The sequence below is a fragment of the Meles meles genome, chromosome 5, assembly GCF_922984935.1.
Source record: "Meles meles chromosome 5, mMelMel3.1 paternal haplotype, whole genome shotgun sequence".
Classification (NCBI taxonomy): Eukaryota; Metazoa; Chordata; class Mammalia; order Carnivora; family Mustelidae; genus Meles; species Meles meles.
This window is the reverse complement of record NC_060070.1, coordinates 60,276,487-60,293,511: the sequence shown is the minus strand read 5'-3', so window position 1 is coordinate 60,293,511 and position 17,025 is coordinate 60,276,487. Positions and strand designations below refer to the sequence as shown.

General features: G+C 39.8%; 1 protein-coding gene across 7 annotated transcripts in view; it reads left to right on the top strand.

Annotated features, from left to right (window-relative positions):
* The window catches only part of PHACTR2 (phosphatase and actin regulator 2), a 272,375-nt gene that overhangs the window by 234,524 nt on the left and 20,826 nt on the right, over positions 1 to 17,025 (top strand). For all 7 annotated transcript variants that reach the window (XR_006818296.1, XM_046004726.1, XM_046004731.1 and 4 more), the window contains 2 exons: positions 3,489 to 3,550; positions 7,028 to 7,165. Coding sequence is in view for 6 of the 7 variants with exons in the window: in XM_046004726.1 (XP_045860682.1) it covers positions 3,489 to 3,550; positions 7,028 to 7,165 (200 nt within the window). In the remaining variant the exon portion in view is untranslated. The remainder of the gene's footprint in view (positions 1 to 3,488; positions 3,551 to 7,027; positions 7,166 to 17,025) is intronic.

The following is a 17,025-nucleotide window of genomic DNA, read 5'->3' as shown; positions in this document are numbered from 1 at the left end:
ATGTATTTCATCTCTGACTTTTGTTCAAAAGCAGTATGACTGACTCTTTAAAGAAAAGTCTGTGTGTGACATGGTGTGGTTTTTTTTTTTAAGGACACTTATTTTAACTAGGTCACCTTGTCTTGACAGACCAGGGAACTCATTCACAGCACAAACTCATTCAGCAGTTGTCAACTCTAAGCTCGCCATTAGTTTTATAAACATGAGTCAAGTGGCAGTCAGCGCTGATCGCTTTCACTGAGACCACAGGATACATTTCGTCTCTTAGTGTTTCATTCCAGCATCTACCTTACTCCATCGCTTTCCTATTTTACAGCATCGAGGCTTTTTAAAAGAACATACAAAGTTATATTTACTTATACATTTTAGAACCGATTCCTTAATGTTGTTAAAAGGAGAAAATAAGTTTTGGTGCTGGGAAGGTCAGCATTTGCCTTTGATGAAAAGAAATGTTCATGGAATACGTTTTTAGGGCAGCAGTGGAAGTTATAGATCTATTTAGTCGTGACTATAATTCCAGCTACATATTCTGTAGAAAAAAAAAATGTGTCACGGTACTGAGTGCTGCTTGTATTTTTTTTCCCAACATTTATTATTGAATTTTTTAAATATAGAGAAAAGTTGAAAGAGTTCTATTGCATGGAACACTGGGTGTGGTACATAAACAATGAATTCTGGTATACTTAAAGGAAATTTAATAAATAAATAAATAAAAGGGGAAAAAAGACTTTTACAGTAAACACCCATACATGTACTATTTATATTCTGCCATTAACATCTTATCACATCCTTCTTTTTTAACATTTTATCCTATCTTGGCTTAGCACATATCTGGCCTTCCTTTGATCCATGTTATTTTTTGATGCATTTCAAAGTAGGTTTATAAGTGCATTTTCTTTTGTTAAAAACATCCTTTTCGAAAAATACGTAAATCAGCAAAAAGAAAAACCCACAAAAAAATAGTTAGCTTTTTTTTTTAACCTAGTGTATCCAAATTGATGACTCAAGACTCTAATATCGCAGCTGCCAATGTTTTATCTTCTTTTCTGTCTTCTTTTAGCTAATCCATAAGATGCTGTGGGCAACACTTGCTAGCTGGGCAGGTTTCCTGCAGTGCCCCCGGCTGTTAAGCCACATGTATTGTTGGTGTGTGTGTGTGATGGCAAACACTTCCTGTGGCTGTTCTAAAAACCAGGGAGTTTCTAAAAAACTCCCTGCCCCCAGCCCTGCTCTGAGGCCTTACTGAAGGCAAGATTTGTCAATGAGCTAGGTCACTTCCTTCATGAATATCCCTCCAGTCTGTTTAAAGGGACCAGAAAGGTTTACATCCTACTCTGTAATTGGCCGTCTAATAAGCAAACAAAGGAGACATTTAAAAAACTCAGGGAAGTTTTTTAAACTAAGTTAAGATTTGATTCTTTGTAAGAGATTTTACAAGTTATTTAGAAAAATGTGGAACAGCAGTCATGTTGACTTCCCTCCACCTCTCACTTTCTTTAACTTCTTTAAAAGTACAATTTTAATATGGAAATACATAAAGAAGTCAGCTCCTGATGTCAAAACACATTCCAGGTGGTAAAATCCTGTTTATTTAATTCTTGCAACTGCAGTTGGCCCTTCTCTTTTTGCATAGGTCACATGCTGTCACCCAGGTGGACACTATGCTTCTTAATAAGGTGAAATTATTGAATATTCCCTCGTGAAAATTAAAACGTTTGTTGGCCTTGAATCGTAGTTGATATCCACTTTTCCTGTCTTTGGAAAGTACCTTTAAAAATAGAGCACAGTCACCATATAGGAGGAATTGACTAAAATGCTTTGAGGATTATATTTTCCCTTTTAGTAGTAATATCGTGATAGGCTGACCTTGAAAAGCCTCAGTTTGAATCACATGACCACAAGTTTGGCTCCTGTCTATTATATATAATTTATAACCTATATGCTTTATCCAATTCATGTAAAGTAAATATTTGACGCTAAGCATGTATTTTAAGGATACCAAAGGACATACATTTTGTGAAGCAGTTAGAAAAACCTACAGTGTTTGCATAGGAAGAAATCTGAATTATAACAAAATTTGGCACACAGGCACTTCACTGAAAGCATACTAACCGAGTGTTCCTTGTCTTTGCAGCGTGTTTTCAGTTTATGCTTACTCGTCTAAATAACCAGCCAGATCATCCTCTTATGAATTAAAATTAGTATTTTGGAAGAACACTGAAACTTTTCCCTGTCCAAATAAAGAAAATTAATAGATAATTTAGCATGTTCAGTTAACAAATGCAGTTGGTACAAATACTGAATATTGATACTTTATTCATGATAAAAAACAATCTTAGTGGTAAGAAGTCTATTTGAACTTTAAAAATAAATTTACCTTTTCATAGAGGAAACTTTTCTTTTTCAACCTTTTGGTTGAGCCTTTAGATTGTGTGATGTTCCGTCAGTAGAATTCATAACAGCATCTTCTAAAAGATAGTCTTTTGTAAGCATTGGTGTCCAAATAGTGAAAATCTGTGCTCACTTATTAAATAAACGATGAGCTGCTGGAAGCACCAGAGAGAAGTTCATCAAATAAGCAACCATGAAAATCTGAAGGGGGTGTTTATTTCTTTAAAACTTCTGGTCATTTTTCTCTTCATCCCATCCATTGGACAGTATTCATTAAATTGGCCATTAAATTGTACCATTTGGTGAAGCACTAGAGAAACAGACAACTTTGGAAAGTCAAAGTCACAAGAAAATAAATCATCTCCATCAACAGTACACCATAATAACCCCATTCAGAACATTCTGGTTTGAAGGCAGAGTCCAAAGAAATGACTGCATTTTGCTTCTGTGGAAACCAAAGCAGACAAATCAAGTATTTTGCTTGGATTTGAGTGGAAGTCAACTCAGACATGCATCAGATGGTTCTAATTTGCTCTTTTGATATGTCTCAGATTTTCATGTAAGGGCCAGATCCAGAAGTAAATGTTTATCTGTATTCTGATAAATGGTGCTTATAAGCCCAAGAGATGTTCAGCAATGAAAGGTTTTCACCAGAGTGTGGGCACTCCTGTAATGTTTTTCAGAATAGAGTATGAAGTCAAGAAACTAAAAGGTTTACAGTTAGTAAGGAAACCAATCCCATAAGAAGAAAAAGTTTTTATTTTTATATATATATATATGTGTTTATGTATACATAAACATATATATGTATATATATAAACATTTTATATATACTTGTATATATAAAACTTATATAAACTTATAATATGTATATTACATATAGTGTATATTATATATATTATATATTGTGTGTATATATACACAAACACATACACAAATTAATGAACAATTTTTCTGCAAAATATTTTGAAGATGGTGGAGTGTTTGGTCACTATCTAAGTCAAATAATTGTGGCCTGATCTATTTTTCTGATTATAAAATCATTCATAGTAACTAAGTCTTCATGCCTTTCCTCTCCCACCCCCATTAATAAACAGAAAAGAATGAAGAAGAAGAACAAGAAGCAAAAATGGAACTTAAGCGCAGACTTAGCAGAAAGGTAATGAAACTGTGATTGTTAATAAGCATGTGTGTTTTGGGATCTACTTCATTATTTATTTATTTATTTTATTTTAAAGATTTATTTATTTATTTATTTATCTGACAGGCAGAGATCACAAGTAGGCAGAGAGGCAGGCAGAGAGAGAGGAGGAAGCAGGCTCCCCGCCAAGCAGAGAGCCCGATGCGGGGCTCAATCCCAGGACCCTGAGATCATGACCTGAGCTGAAGGCAGAGGCTTTAACCCACTGAGCCACCCAGGCGCCCCTCTACTTCATTATTTAAATGCAAATCAGCTCTTTACCTTTAAATCTAACATTGAGGAATAATTATTTCTATTAGCCAATAACCAATCATAGACATTAAAATCAATGTAACGCATATGATATGAATTATACTTATAATTGCATGCTATGCTAATTTTGAAAAGCTAGCAATAAGAGTTTTCAAATTACATTTACTGATTATGAAAATAACATATAAGCTATGTGATTTTTTTTTTAAGTGCAGAAAGAAACAAAAACAAAAAGAAAATCACAAATGTCTTTTATTCAGAGATAACCATTATTAACATCTGAATATAGTTTTTTAAAATGCTCATGTTTTCTATGCAGTTTTGGAAATATTAAATAAATATGAAATTGGAGATCTGCCACTATTCCATGTGAGCTGGGTCAGTAATTAAGTGAACTTGATCACCCAACCTGCCTGCTGCTGTGCTACCCTCATTGACAAGTAGCTCACCTCTGAGACTCAGTTGTTTCCACCCATTCATGAAAATATAAATCTGAGGGCATCTGGGTGGCTCAGTCGGTTAAGCAGCTGCCTTCAGCTCAGATCATGATCCTGGGGTCCCAGGATTGAGTCCTGCATCAGGCTCCGTGATTAGCAGGGAGCCTGCTTCTCCCTCTGCCTCTCTCTCTCTCTCTCACTCTCTTTTTCTCATGAATAAATAAATAAAATCTTTAAATTATATATATATAGGGGCGCCTGGGTGGCTCAGTGGGTTGAGCCACTGCCTTCGGCTCGGGTCATGGTCTCTGGGTCCTGGGATCAAGTCCCGCATCGGGCTCTCTGCTCGGCGGGGAGCCTGCTTCCCTCTCTCTCTCTCTGCCTGCCTCTCTTATCTACTTGTGATCTCTCTCTGTCAAATAAATAAAATCTTTAAAAAATATATATATATATATATATAAATCTGATACCTGGGCCATCACTCCTTTCTGTAAGTGTTAAAATAATAATAGTCTTCGGAAAAATTAAGACCTGTCAGAGTTGATATTTCATTATAAATCTGTATTCAGTAATTCTTCAGATATACCTTTCACACCTTGTTAAGGCAGGATGAGTAGAATATGACATCTGCAGGGAGGCATGTGACCTGACCCACATTTATCTGGGCTGGCTGGGGAGTCCACACAAAGGCATTCTAAGGCAGGGAGAAGAAACCCTGTTCCCATGGAAAAGTTGAAGATTGTATTTTGAGAGTTTTTGGTTTTGATTTTTAGGGGAAAAGATCCTTAATTCATCTTTTCGTTTTTCTTTTCCAAAGACTCTAAATGACAAGTAATGATCAAGCTGAGAAAGATTCTGTAAACTGAATTGCTAGAGGCGGCTCTTCTAACATTCCGTGGCTGCCAAGTTACCGGCTACAGATCAGCAATAGCCTCTCCTCATTGTTCCAGGCTCACCCCTGCCATATGAAATAATCTTTTCTGCATCCAGCTGAGCCCCGCCAGGAGGCAACAGAACCCACCCTGACCCCTGACCCGTAGCCCCTGAGTCCCACTGGCCTCCACTCTACAGAGCTCTCTGCCATAGATCCAGGACATTCCGTAGCACTAATAGCACAGTCCTAAAGGGCAAGACTGGAGGAAGAACTTCTGTGGTCTCTGGTCACCTGTCTTTGGGCACTTCCCAGAGGCAGTCATTTCTCTACTTCCTTAGCCCCGCCTACCCCAGAGAAGCAGAAAGAAGCTAGCAGTAGAGATTAGACAACAAGTGAGAGTAGAAGAGAGCCACTTAGATCATTCTTCCCTCTGTCCCTTGCCTACCAGGGCTTTATGAAGCTAGAAGGAGCCGCCATTGCCATATCCCAGCTCAAGTGAGCTCAGACAGACCTTCTAAAAGTCCTCGAGGGACTTGAATGTTAGAGTATTGACCTAGGTCAGCCTCTCATTTTACCCAAGGGAAACTGAGGCTCCGAAAAGTGGGGGTTTGTTTGTTTGTTTGTTTTTTACCACAAAAACATCACTTTTGTGTGTCATAGTACTTAATTTTTTTTAAAAAAGTGAATCTTTGCAAATGAGGAACCCCTCCAAAGAGGACCACTTAGATAGTGGATGGGCCAGCTGTATGCAGGTACAGATACGGATAGAAAAGGTACTGGGAATAGACGGCATGCGTATAACAGAGGCCTGGGTCTTGACATCTTCAGACCGAGAGAGGCCACAGAAGCATGAACCTCAGGAGAAGAGAATAGATAATGCCTGTCAGCAGAGCCCGGACTCTTTAGTCTCTCAGAACCATCTCTCCTATTCTTGGACTTGGGAAAGGAGAGCAAATACACAGGGCTGAGTGAATTAAATAGAACTATGAATTTGAATTTGACAAGGACCACAGGAGGGATCCAAGTCATTAGAAGTACCTTAATCATCCCAGCCTGTTTTAAGCAGTTCTGGCCCAATGAATGTCCTCCTCTGTGCCCCTGCTGATTTCTGCACAGCAGCTTCTGCAGTAAGCAAGGGTAAGGTCAAATCTGGGCATGGGTCCCTAGTCTCACCCAGAATACTGCTGTAAGCACAGCCTTCACCAGACCGTTTCTTTGTCATAACTTTGTGCATTTCTGAATATAGGAGTTTAATATAATAGGAGCAGAGATCTCATTTCTAGAAGTTTTATTTGGCAGAGAGAGATCAGAAGTAGGCAGAGAGGCAGGCAGAGGGAGAGAGGAGGAAGCAGGCTCCCTGCCGAGCAGAGAGCCTGATGCGGGACTTGATCCCAGGACCCCTGAGATCATGACCTGAGCTGAAGGCAGAGGCTTAACCCACTGAGCCACCCAGGTGCCCCTCATTTCTAGAAGTTTTAAGCGTACTTTTGTCTGGATGATTCAGTCTCCAAACCAGCTAGCCTCTATCTGGATTGCTTTTGTGTCTGTGTTGCTTCGTGCTCCTTGTGTCAGAGATGACAGGTGTCTTTATGCCAGGCAAGTTGCGGAAAATAGCATAACGCAGATGGCTGCCAAAGCCTGTGACCTATCTAACAATGATGATTTTTATAGTCTCAGAATTAGGGCACACTGCTTTCGGGTTCTCATTAGAAACTCCCAAGATGCTGCTGCCTTTTTTTTTTTTTTTCCTTTTGGATATCTGAAAGTGACCTTATTTAACCATAACTTTGAAGTTCTCTATAGAAAACTTGCCACCATGAGGCTGTAAATGGTTTCCTAAACTTGTCCCTTCTTTTCCCTATCCCCCTGCAGCTCAGCCTGAGACCCACAGTGGCAGAGCTACAAGCTCGAAGGATCCTGCGGTTTAATGAGTATGTAGAAGTCACTGATTCTCCCGACTACGATCGCCGGGCAGACAAGCCCTGGGCCAGGTTAACACCTGCAGACAAGGCAAGAGCCCTTGTGTTTTTAGCCATGATTTTATTTGTTCATGATTTTATTGCTTTTCTCAAAGCTTTAGTATCCACTTACCCTTCCTCTCCCCAGATACACATACACAGTCATCCCACGAGGCTAGATAGTACCAGATCGGTCCACAATTTTCTGCCTTGGTTATTTAAGCCACTTAAGTGGTATATTTAGTAATATCAGTGAGGTTCTTTCAGGTAAGTCTCGGAAAAATTCATTCTCAGTTACCATGTAACGTGTCTGCATTTGTGCCTGGATTGAGGGTGGGGTGGTCCCCCAGCCATGATTTATCCTTACCTTTAGAAAATATAATTTATGCAAGTTATCATTTTAAAGGGGTATGTTAAGGGGTGTCTGGCTGGTTGAGCTGGTAGAGCATTTGACTCTTGATCTCAGGGTCATGAGTTCAAGCCCCATGTTGGGCATGGAGCCTACTTAAAAATTTTAAAAAATAGTAATGAATAATATAAAGGGATATGTTAACAGTGAGAAAGGTATTGATCTATATCAAGATCAGCACACTTTTTCTATAAATGGCCAGAATAAATATTTTAGGCTTTGTAATCCATACTGTCTTTGTTGCAACAGCTCAGCCCTGCCATTAGCGTATGAAAACAGCCATAAGCAGTATGTAAATGAATGGATGCATATGTGTTCCAATAAAACTTCATTTACAAAAACAGACGGTGGGCCAGATTTGCCCTGCGGGCCATGTCTTACCAATCCCTAATCTATATCATAGCTCACAGTCCAGAAAAACTGAAGTGTATAATGGGTTGCATCATGGAGAAAGACTATTTTATGAATAATATGATTCCAAAGCCAAAGAATTTTGCCAGCCTTTTATTTCCAAAGTCTTCACTTTAGGATTTTCCTGATATTCCTAATAATGATTTCTGTTTTCTTTCTTCTTTTCCCAAGTAATGATTTCTAAATTTTGTCTCTGTGCAAAATTGGGTATCAAATAAACTCGTGCCATATCCAGTGTTAATGCGAGAGCTAGGTATTTTTTTTTTTTAAGATTTTATTTATTTATTTGTCAGAGAGAGAGAGAGAGAGAGCGCACAAGCACATGCAGACAGAGTGGGAGGCAGAGACAGAGAGAGAAGCAGGCTCCCTGCCAAGCAAGGAGCTGGATGTGGGACTCGATCCCAGGACGCCGGGATCATGACCTGAGCCGAAGGCAGCCGCTTAACCAACTGAGCCACCCAGGCGTCCCGAGAGCTAGGTATTTAATTCCATGCTGTACGTTTTAGTAGGAGGCTTCATGCTACTCCATGTCAAGCATATGTTGGAGATGGAGATCAGAAATCATTTGCTCAGGGGCCCTTGGGTGGCTCAGTGCTTAAGCGTCCAACTCTTGATATCAGCTCAGGTCATGATCTTGGGGTCGTGAGATTGAGCCCTGTGTCTGGCTCTGTGCTCAGTTGGGAATCTGCTTGAGGTTCTCTCTCCCTCTCTCTCAAACAAACAAGCAAACGAACAAATAAATGTTTAACAAAAATCATTTGCTCATAAGAAGAAATGAAATCTAGAGAGGAAGAAATGAAAACTGGGGAGGAAAAAGATCATAAAGGATGCATGTGTGGAATGAGAATAGAGGGAAGGAGGGCCCTGACAAAACAGTGGTAGATCACAGAGAAAAAAATGTTTGTGAGGTGGGGAAAGAGGAGACCAAGGAGAAGATGTAACCCAACAGCCTTGAAGGAGAAGGTCAGGTCACAAGTGGTTAGGAACATGGTAAGAGGGGCATTTTGGTAGTCTGATGGGTGGAAGGTTGACTAGTGGAGACAAAGAGAATGAAATACAACCTCAAGAGTCTTGGCCGTGATGGAAAAGTGAAAGGAGGAGGAAGTCAGGTGAGGGGTGATGACCATGGAGGCTGCAAGCTTCTATAAATGCAAGAAACAACCTGAGCACGAAGAAGGAGCCAAAAGAAAGGGAGAGGTGGACTATATATTAGAAAAGGTCGGTAACTGATACAGTAGGGCATAATCAGTGGAGCACCAAGAGAATGTGTGTATGTAGAAAAGGCAAGGAAGAGACCCTTGAGGCTGGGATGGAGGGCACATGCTGAGGAATGTGCCCTGATGGAGGAGGCTTTCGCAAGGCAGGTAAAATCACTCAGGTTGAGAGCAGCCTCCAGGGGATGAAGAAGACGGATACTCAGGTCATGTGTCAAGCTCACCACCAGTCAGTGCCTCATTTCCTGAAGGAAATGTCAAGTTTCTAGGGTACCTAGAATTGCTTGTAAAATACTTAAGGTGGTTTCTTACCCTCATACCTGTAACTCCCTAGGTAACCTCCAGCCCCGTGCTGTTCCCTAGGTGTCCAAGAGGAAGAGCACTTGGCCTTGAGAGCCTTGTGTTCTGGTAAGAGGGTATTCTCATGGACACAAGTGCAGTGAGTGACAGACAGTGAGTGTGTGGAGCGTGAGGGAGCGTGAGGGGGAAGGTGGGAGGATTTGGGGCAAGCCCTCCCAGCCTTGAGCTGAGCCTTAAAGGTGTCTCCTGAAGCACGTTGTGGACAGTGGGGGCCTGCCGTTTGCCTGCTGCTCACCGCTCACGTCCAGGTGTCCAGCAAGTTGTCATGGGGTGTGAAAAACATGTCTTCCTCTGGGAGCCCCTCTCGAGCTGATGTGAATCGCTGCTAAGACCACTGAGTTTGTTTTATCCTGATCGCAGCCCTCTGCTCTTCCCTTTTCTGCCTCCCACTTAATTCTGAGTGGTTTCCACTGCTTTATTCGCCTTCCATGCTTTATCCTCACCTTTCAGCAGCAGTAGACCTCACTTGTGACCTCATGTGGTATCTGATGCCCATAAAGAAACACGAGACTTTAGGTCAGATGTAGTCTTCAGAGTGAGTGTTAACAACGGATAACATTTCTTTCTCAACCCTAACGCTATCTCAGGCCTTATCTTACACATTCTTCCAGCGTTTTATTTTTTAGTTATGAATTACATTGCATGATAGAGAATATATGAAACAAATGTACCATTTTAATAATAAAAAGAAGACATCTGTTTTATTAATCCCTTAATTCAGGTATTACTAATACTAATACCTGAACAGGGCCCCATGGACTCCTCCCCAACTGCTTTTCCCTCGCTTCTGGAAGGAATAACCACCACGGCTTTGTGTTAATCATTCCCTTTCTTTCTTTTCCTTTTAGGAGTTTAACCACCTTATATAAACCCATAAACAATACTTATGTATTTCTTGATTTTGCCAGTTTGGGAGTCTTAGTGATTGGAATCATACAACATACTTCTGGGTGTTGCATCATTCAACTAACAAAAGAATTTGGGTTGATGGACTAGGTGATAGTTATTCTTTTTCATTGGAATATAGTATTTTGTTATAGGTATAAGTCACAAAGTAATTACCCATTCAGTTGCTAATTATTTAGTTGGTTTCCAGATTTTAGGTGTACAAGCTATATTCTATGAAGATTCCTATATCATCTTCAAGTTCACTGATCCAAGGTTTTTTCTAACATATATTCCTGGTGATGGAATTGCTGGGTCCTACAATATAGGGGTATTCAGCAAAATTAGGCAGTGTCAACAGCTTTCCAAAATGATCGCTCTGGTTTACCCTTTCACAGCAAAGGTTACCCGTCATCCAGTATTCTTGCCAACATGTGATAGTTTTTTTTGTTTTGTTTTGTTTTGTTTTTTAACATGACAACCCAGTGGTTATGAAGTAACATCATTATACTTATACTTTGCCTCTCATTAATTATTAATGAGGTTGAGCATATTTTCATACCTATTGGGCATTCAGGTTCCACTTCTGTACCTTTTGTCTATTTGGGGGGAGTTGTCAATTTCTTGTTGATTCATAGGAGTTCTTCATATATTCCAGTTTATATATTGCAAATACATATGTATCTTCCAATTTATGACATTTCATTCTCTTTATGGTTATCTTTTGACACAAAGAGATTTCTTAAATTTAATGCAATGAATTTATCCACCTTTTCTTTGTGGCTTGTGATTTTGTTTCTTTGAAAAAATTCTTCTCATACCAAAGTTGTAAATGTATTCTGCTAGACTGTTTTCTAAAACATTTATAGTTTTGCTTTTCACATTTAAATTGTTAATTTACCTAGAACTGATGTTTTTAGAAGATATAAGATACACCTTGAGCTCTGTGGATCATCTTTAGTATGTTTCCTAGGTTGCTATTTGCTCTTTAATCTTTCTCCTAATTTTCTTGGCTTTATTTGTTCATTCTTTTCTAACTTAAGGTGAACTCTTTAAATCATTAACCTTCCAAGGTACCTGGGTGGGAGCATCTGACTTTAGCTCAGGTCCTGATCTTGGAATCCTGGGATTGAGCCCAGTATCCCAGGCTCAGCTGGGAGTCAGATTCTCCCTCTCTCTCTGCCCTTCCCGCAAATCCCTTCCCGCATACCACCACCCCTGTTCTCTCTCACATGAATAAATAAAAGCTTTAAAAAAATAAGTCATTAACCTTCTTCCTTTCTTATCTTCTGATAGAACCACTGAGGGCTATAAATGATGCCATACGTCAGTGGTTCCCAACCATAGCTGCATATTGCTCTCAAGGGCTGGGGTGGGGAAGCTTTAAAAATGGTGATGCCTGGGTCTGGGTCCCACCCCCAAAGATCCTGATTTAAATGGACTGTAGTGTGGCTTTCAATATTGGGATTTTAAAGGTATGTGGTCAGTAATTATAAATGTCCCATATATCCTTAAAAACAGTGTACGTTCTACAGTTTTGGGGTATGGAGTTTTAAATATGTCTGAAACAAGTTTGTGAGTCTCATTCAGATTTCTGTATCCTTCCTTTTTGTTTGTTTTTTTGTCTACTTGGTCCCAGACCAAGAGAAGGATGTGTTACCTCTACTAACTGCATATATGCATCTTTCCTTCTTTTTATAATTCTGTTTTGCTTCCTATATTCTCAGATTGTGTCAATAGAGGTATATAAGTTTAGGATAATTACATTTTCCTAATGAAGCCTTTATTATGTCACTCTATCCAAGAAGTGCTTTCTGTTGTAAAGACTGTTTTATCTAATACTATTTTAATATAAAGTTGAGTTATTTTGGACCACCTTAGTGCTAGGAATTCAGGCTGTGAACCCATGTGAGGGTTACTTACTGGTTCATATTCTCAGGGTAGATTCTGCCTCACCTGCTAAGCACCAGCATGACATTATCTATGTTATCCTCTGGGGATCAGACATTCTAGCGTACCCTTCACTGAGGCTATGCCATGAGACCCCTCTCTATGGTGGGAAGGTCATTCATTTGGCTTTCCACCTTTGGCAGATTTCGTCCCTGGTCTTCATTATCTCACCACACTATGAAAATGACCGCCCTCAGTCACCACATTTAACATAGCAAATGCCCTCAAGGTCAAAGACAGTGCCATTGCTCAGCTTACTTCATTTCTCTGAGCTTCATCTTCATTTATTCTTTCTGTCAAAGTATAGTTTACTTTCTTATTGGCTGATCAGTACATTTGAAATAATTTTTAAATGTCATGCTCAGCATTTTGTTGCTTTTCAAGAGAAGGGCTAGTCAAGGCACATAGAATGTTGTTTTGTAAAATAAAAAAAAATTTAAAAATATAGTGTAGGGGCGCCTGGCTGGCTCATTCGGAAGACCATGCAATTTTTGATCTCAGTGTCATGAATTCAAGTTCTGTGCTGAATGCAGAGATTACTGAGAAGAAAAAAAAATTTTTTTTTTTTAAAAAAGAAGAAAGAAATAGTGTACACTGTTTACAACTTTTCTTCCATTCTCCTCCTCTAGTTGTGGGCTTTTGGTCATTCACCTCTCATTTATTGGCTGCTAGATTGCTAGATGACCCTATTCAGTCACCATTTCTGTGTAGTGAACTTCCCAAAACTTAGTGGCTGAAAATGACAACCATTTTATTCTATCTTACAGATTTTTCTGGATTGGGGATTTAGTCAGGGCTCAGCTGGGCAATTCTTCTGCTTTTCGTGAGGTTGATTGTGGTCACTCAGTGTCCCTCAGCTGACAAAGAGTTTGCTCTGGAGGGTCCCAGATGACTTCTGTACATGTCTGGTGTCTTTGAGAGGATGGCTCAGAAGCTAGGCTCGGCTGGGGCTGTCCACCAGAGCACCTACACATGGCCTCTTCAGTAGAGTGGCCTCGGAGTTGTCCGACTGCTTACGTGGTAGCTGGCTTTCCCCAGAGCAAGTGCCCCAAGAAATTAAGGTGAAAGCTGTATGGCCTCATCTGACCCCACTTCAGAAGACACCTAGCCTTACTCCACCACATTCTTTTAGTTACAAGTGGGTCCTACGAACGGCCCAGCTTCAGCGCAAGGGGCATTAGTTCTGCCTCCCAGTAGGGGATCGGCAAGGTCATACTGCAGAAGAACTGGAGGGCTGGAGGTGTGATTGCCACCATCTTTTACAAATATAATTGCCACATCCACCATTCCCAGCTGGCTTGATATTCAGATGCTGAGCTTCTGAGAAGCAGGTAGGGGGTGTCCAGAGAAATGAGTAAAGATCACAGCAGGTGCAAAGTATGCAAGCCATGAGAGTCTCAACGATTAAATTTTCCATACCCTAGAAATAGTTTCTAACTCATGTCTGTTGTTGAAAGGTTAAACTCCTCCATCTTTAGTTATAATGGAAAGGATTTTTCTTTTCAACTTTGTATTGAAACAAAAATAGATTTTTCTGCTGGACTTCTAAACTGCAGGGGAGATCTACTTGGTCAGTTTTTCTTCTGTAGGCCTAGTGTCTGTTCAAGAGCACTTTTAAGGCACATGACTGGCATCTCCCCTGCAGAGCAAACTTTGAGCCCCAGAGCACGGCCAGAACCCCTCCCTCCTCATATCTGAGGCTCATTTTATACCTTGTGACATTGTCTCTCCCAGTTCTCCTGACACTTGTAAAAGTCTAAAGGGCAGCATTTTTAGAACTGGATTTATGTGGTAAATTTTTTTTTCTCGAAGAAAAATAGGAATAATTTCTTTTAGATGAAAAGAATGTTGTATACTTTTTAAAGATAGAAAAAAAATGAAACCATTTAAAATGCCGTTAATGTAAGCACATTATGTATTCATGAGTGACTCATGTTTGTTGGCAAAAATCAGAATATTCAAAAATACAAAAAGAAATACCAGTTATAATGCATATTATTTTCTACCTAAAAAATGAAATTATTTGTTATAATAAATAGTTATTTGTGTTCTCCAGAAGTTAAAAGAGGAGTATAATGAAATAAAGTTATTTGTTTTCTCTAGAAAAAATAAAGTTATTTGTTCTCTCTAGAAGTTAAAAGAGAAGTATAATGAAATGTTACTTATTGCCTAGTGATACTAAAACTATCAATCGTTATTTTAGAGTGAAAATAATACATGCTAATCATCATTATTACAAGTATATCTGGATTTTTGTTGCTTTTTAAAAGATCTTCATACTGCTTCATAAAAATACTTCATAATGCCTAATGATCAGGTTAAAGGGAACGTATCTTATTGAGTGAGTACATATTTTATTATGTATTTTATTATGTATTTTATACCAATTAAATATAAAAATATGTGATTTAACTTTCATGTTAAAAAGTTTTACTTTTTATAACTTTTGAACTGTGTATCCATCCCATTTAAAGAAAAAAATATTATTGGAACTAAGTATTTCCACCTCTGCTCTCAAAATAAACACTGAACTTCTGCCTCCTAAAAGTGTCATCCCTTCTCTCTCTTTTCTTAGTGCTCTGTCTTAGCCCCACTAAGATACTACTTTGCATTTAAAAAAAATCTTTGCAATTCAAGTATAAAGAGAAGAAATCAGGAGGCAGTCAATAACCAATCAATGCCCATTCTATGAAAACACTGTAGGGAATCTCATAAATCTGGTAGTCTTTTTTGTTTGTTTGTTTGTTTGTTTATTTACAGCGTAGCAGTGTTCATTGTTTTGGCATCACACCCAGTGCTCCATGCAGTATGTGCCCTCCCTATTACCCACCACCTGGTTCCTCAACCTCCCACCCCCCTCCCCCTTCAAAACCCTCTGGTTGTTTTTCAGAGTCCATAGTCTCTCATGGTTCATCTCCCCTTCCAGATCTGGTAGTCTTATTAAATTGCTCAAATTAGGAGAGAGAAGTGGTGGGAGAAATGCCTTATTAATTGTGAGGAGGTTTTTTGTCTACCCCCCCCATTAATTGTGAATTTGATTGAGCTTAATTCACCTTTGAGACACCATTTTTAATCTTAGAATATATGTATTTGAGTAGAGCACTAGAAACAGATGCTCATACAGTAAGATATAACATCTGTCTGTATCTGTGCTGAAGTAGAAAAATGAGCCTTAAGATGACAGGACAGACAGGACCAGAGGAGGCCATCAGCTTGGCCTGAAGACTGAAGCTCGCCAGCAATTGTCATCCCCCTGGGTAGGCTATGGAAGCTCTGCCCATGGTGGAAAGGGGAGGGCAGGCTTTGGAGCTGGGCATATAAAGGTATGATTCCTGACCTGGCCACTTGGAAGATGCAACTTTGGCCGAATCATTTAACTCTGGTTTCCTCACTAGTAGAGCTGATTATATCCATCTTGGGAATTAGGTAGTGTATCCATAAAGTCCCAGTTCATCAATAGATGGTAGCGCTCACCGGTGTTTACATCCATGGGCAAGCTTGATAATCTAAGCTTTCTTCCCCACTGGTGAGATTTTCACTATGCCGTGAAGCCTCAGTTTACAGTCTAGCCTGAAATTATCTAGTGAAAGAATTGAAAATTCTGATGATACATGGATTTGTCCAAGAAGTTACTCAAGAAGTAACTTTTTATTAATATATTAAGAACTGTCTTATACCAGGAACGTAAATATGAACGTACTACCCTTTCAGGAATGTACTGTCTAAACAGGTCCAGGTCACAGGAAAAACAGATGATTTTAATTCTATACAGACATATTCTTGGCCTGTTCCTGATTGTCCTGCAGCAAAGAACAGTACACTTACCTATGCATGGTATTGAGCTTGATGAGTAATCAAGAACTTCCCTCCAAGGGCACCTGGGTAGCTCAGTCAGTTAAGCATCTGCCTTAGGCTCAGGCGGTGATCTCTGGGTCCTGGGATCAAGCCCAGAGAAGCCGGCTTCCTGCTCAGTGGGGAGTCTCCCTCTCTCTCTGCCTTTCCCCCACCCCCTGCTGCTGGCACTGTCTCTCTCTCAAATAAATAAATACAATCTTTAAAAAAAAATTCCCTCCTTGTTCCATATCAGATTTTTATCCAAGAAATAAGCAAAAAAAAACCATCAAATGCGGGAACTCCAGTTAATCTTGGCCTCACAGCTCATGTTGTTTGAGAAGGCAGCAGAGTCCATATTTTCAACAAATCACCAGCTCCTTGTGGTAAGGGTGATCCCTGAGCCGACTAGAGGGGATTAAGCAGATCTTCTCACACCAGTTATCACCAGTCACTTTTAAACTTCGTTTCAGTTATTCTTCTTTCCTCTCTCTTCTCTGTAATTCTCACGGTACCAAAAAAAATGCAGTGTATTCAGTCTCAGGGCGTTTGTTTTGTTTCGGTCCTAGAAATACCTGGTTTCTGGGGCACATGGGTGACTCAGTCGCTTAAGCATCCAAAACTCGGTTTTGGCTCGGGTCTTGATCTTAGGGTCGTGAGGTGGAGGCCTGCGTCGGTCTCCACACTCAGTGGGGAGTCTACTCCAGATTCTCCCTCTCCCTCTGCCCCTCCTCCCACTCATGCATGCTTGTGCACACTTGCTGTCTCTCAAATAAATAACTCAGAAAGAAAGAAAGAAAGACTTGGTTTCGGCTCAGTGGCTAACTAATGTCGGTCCAGCTGAGCACCATT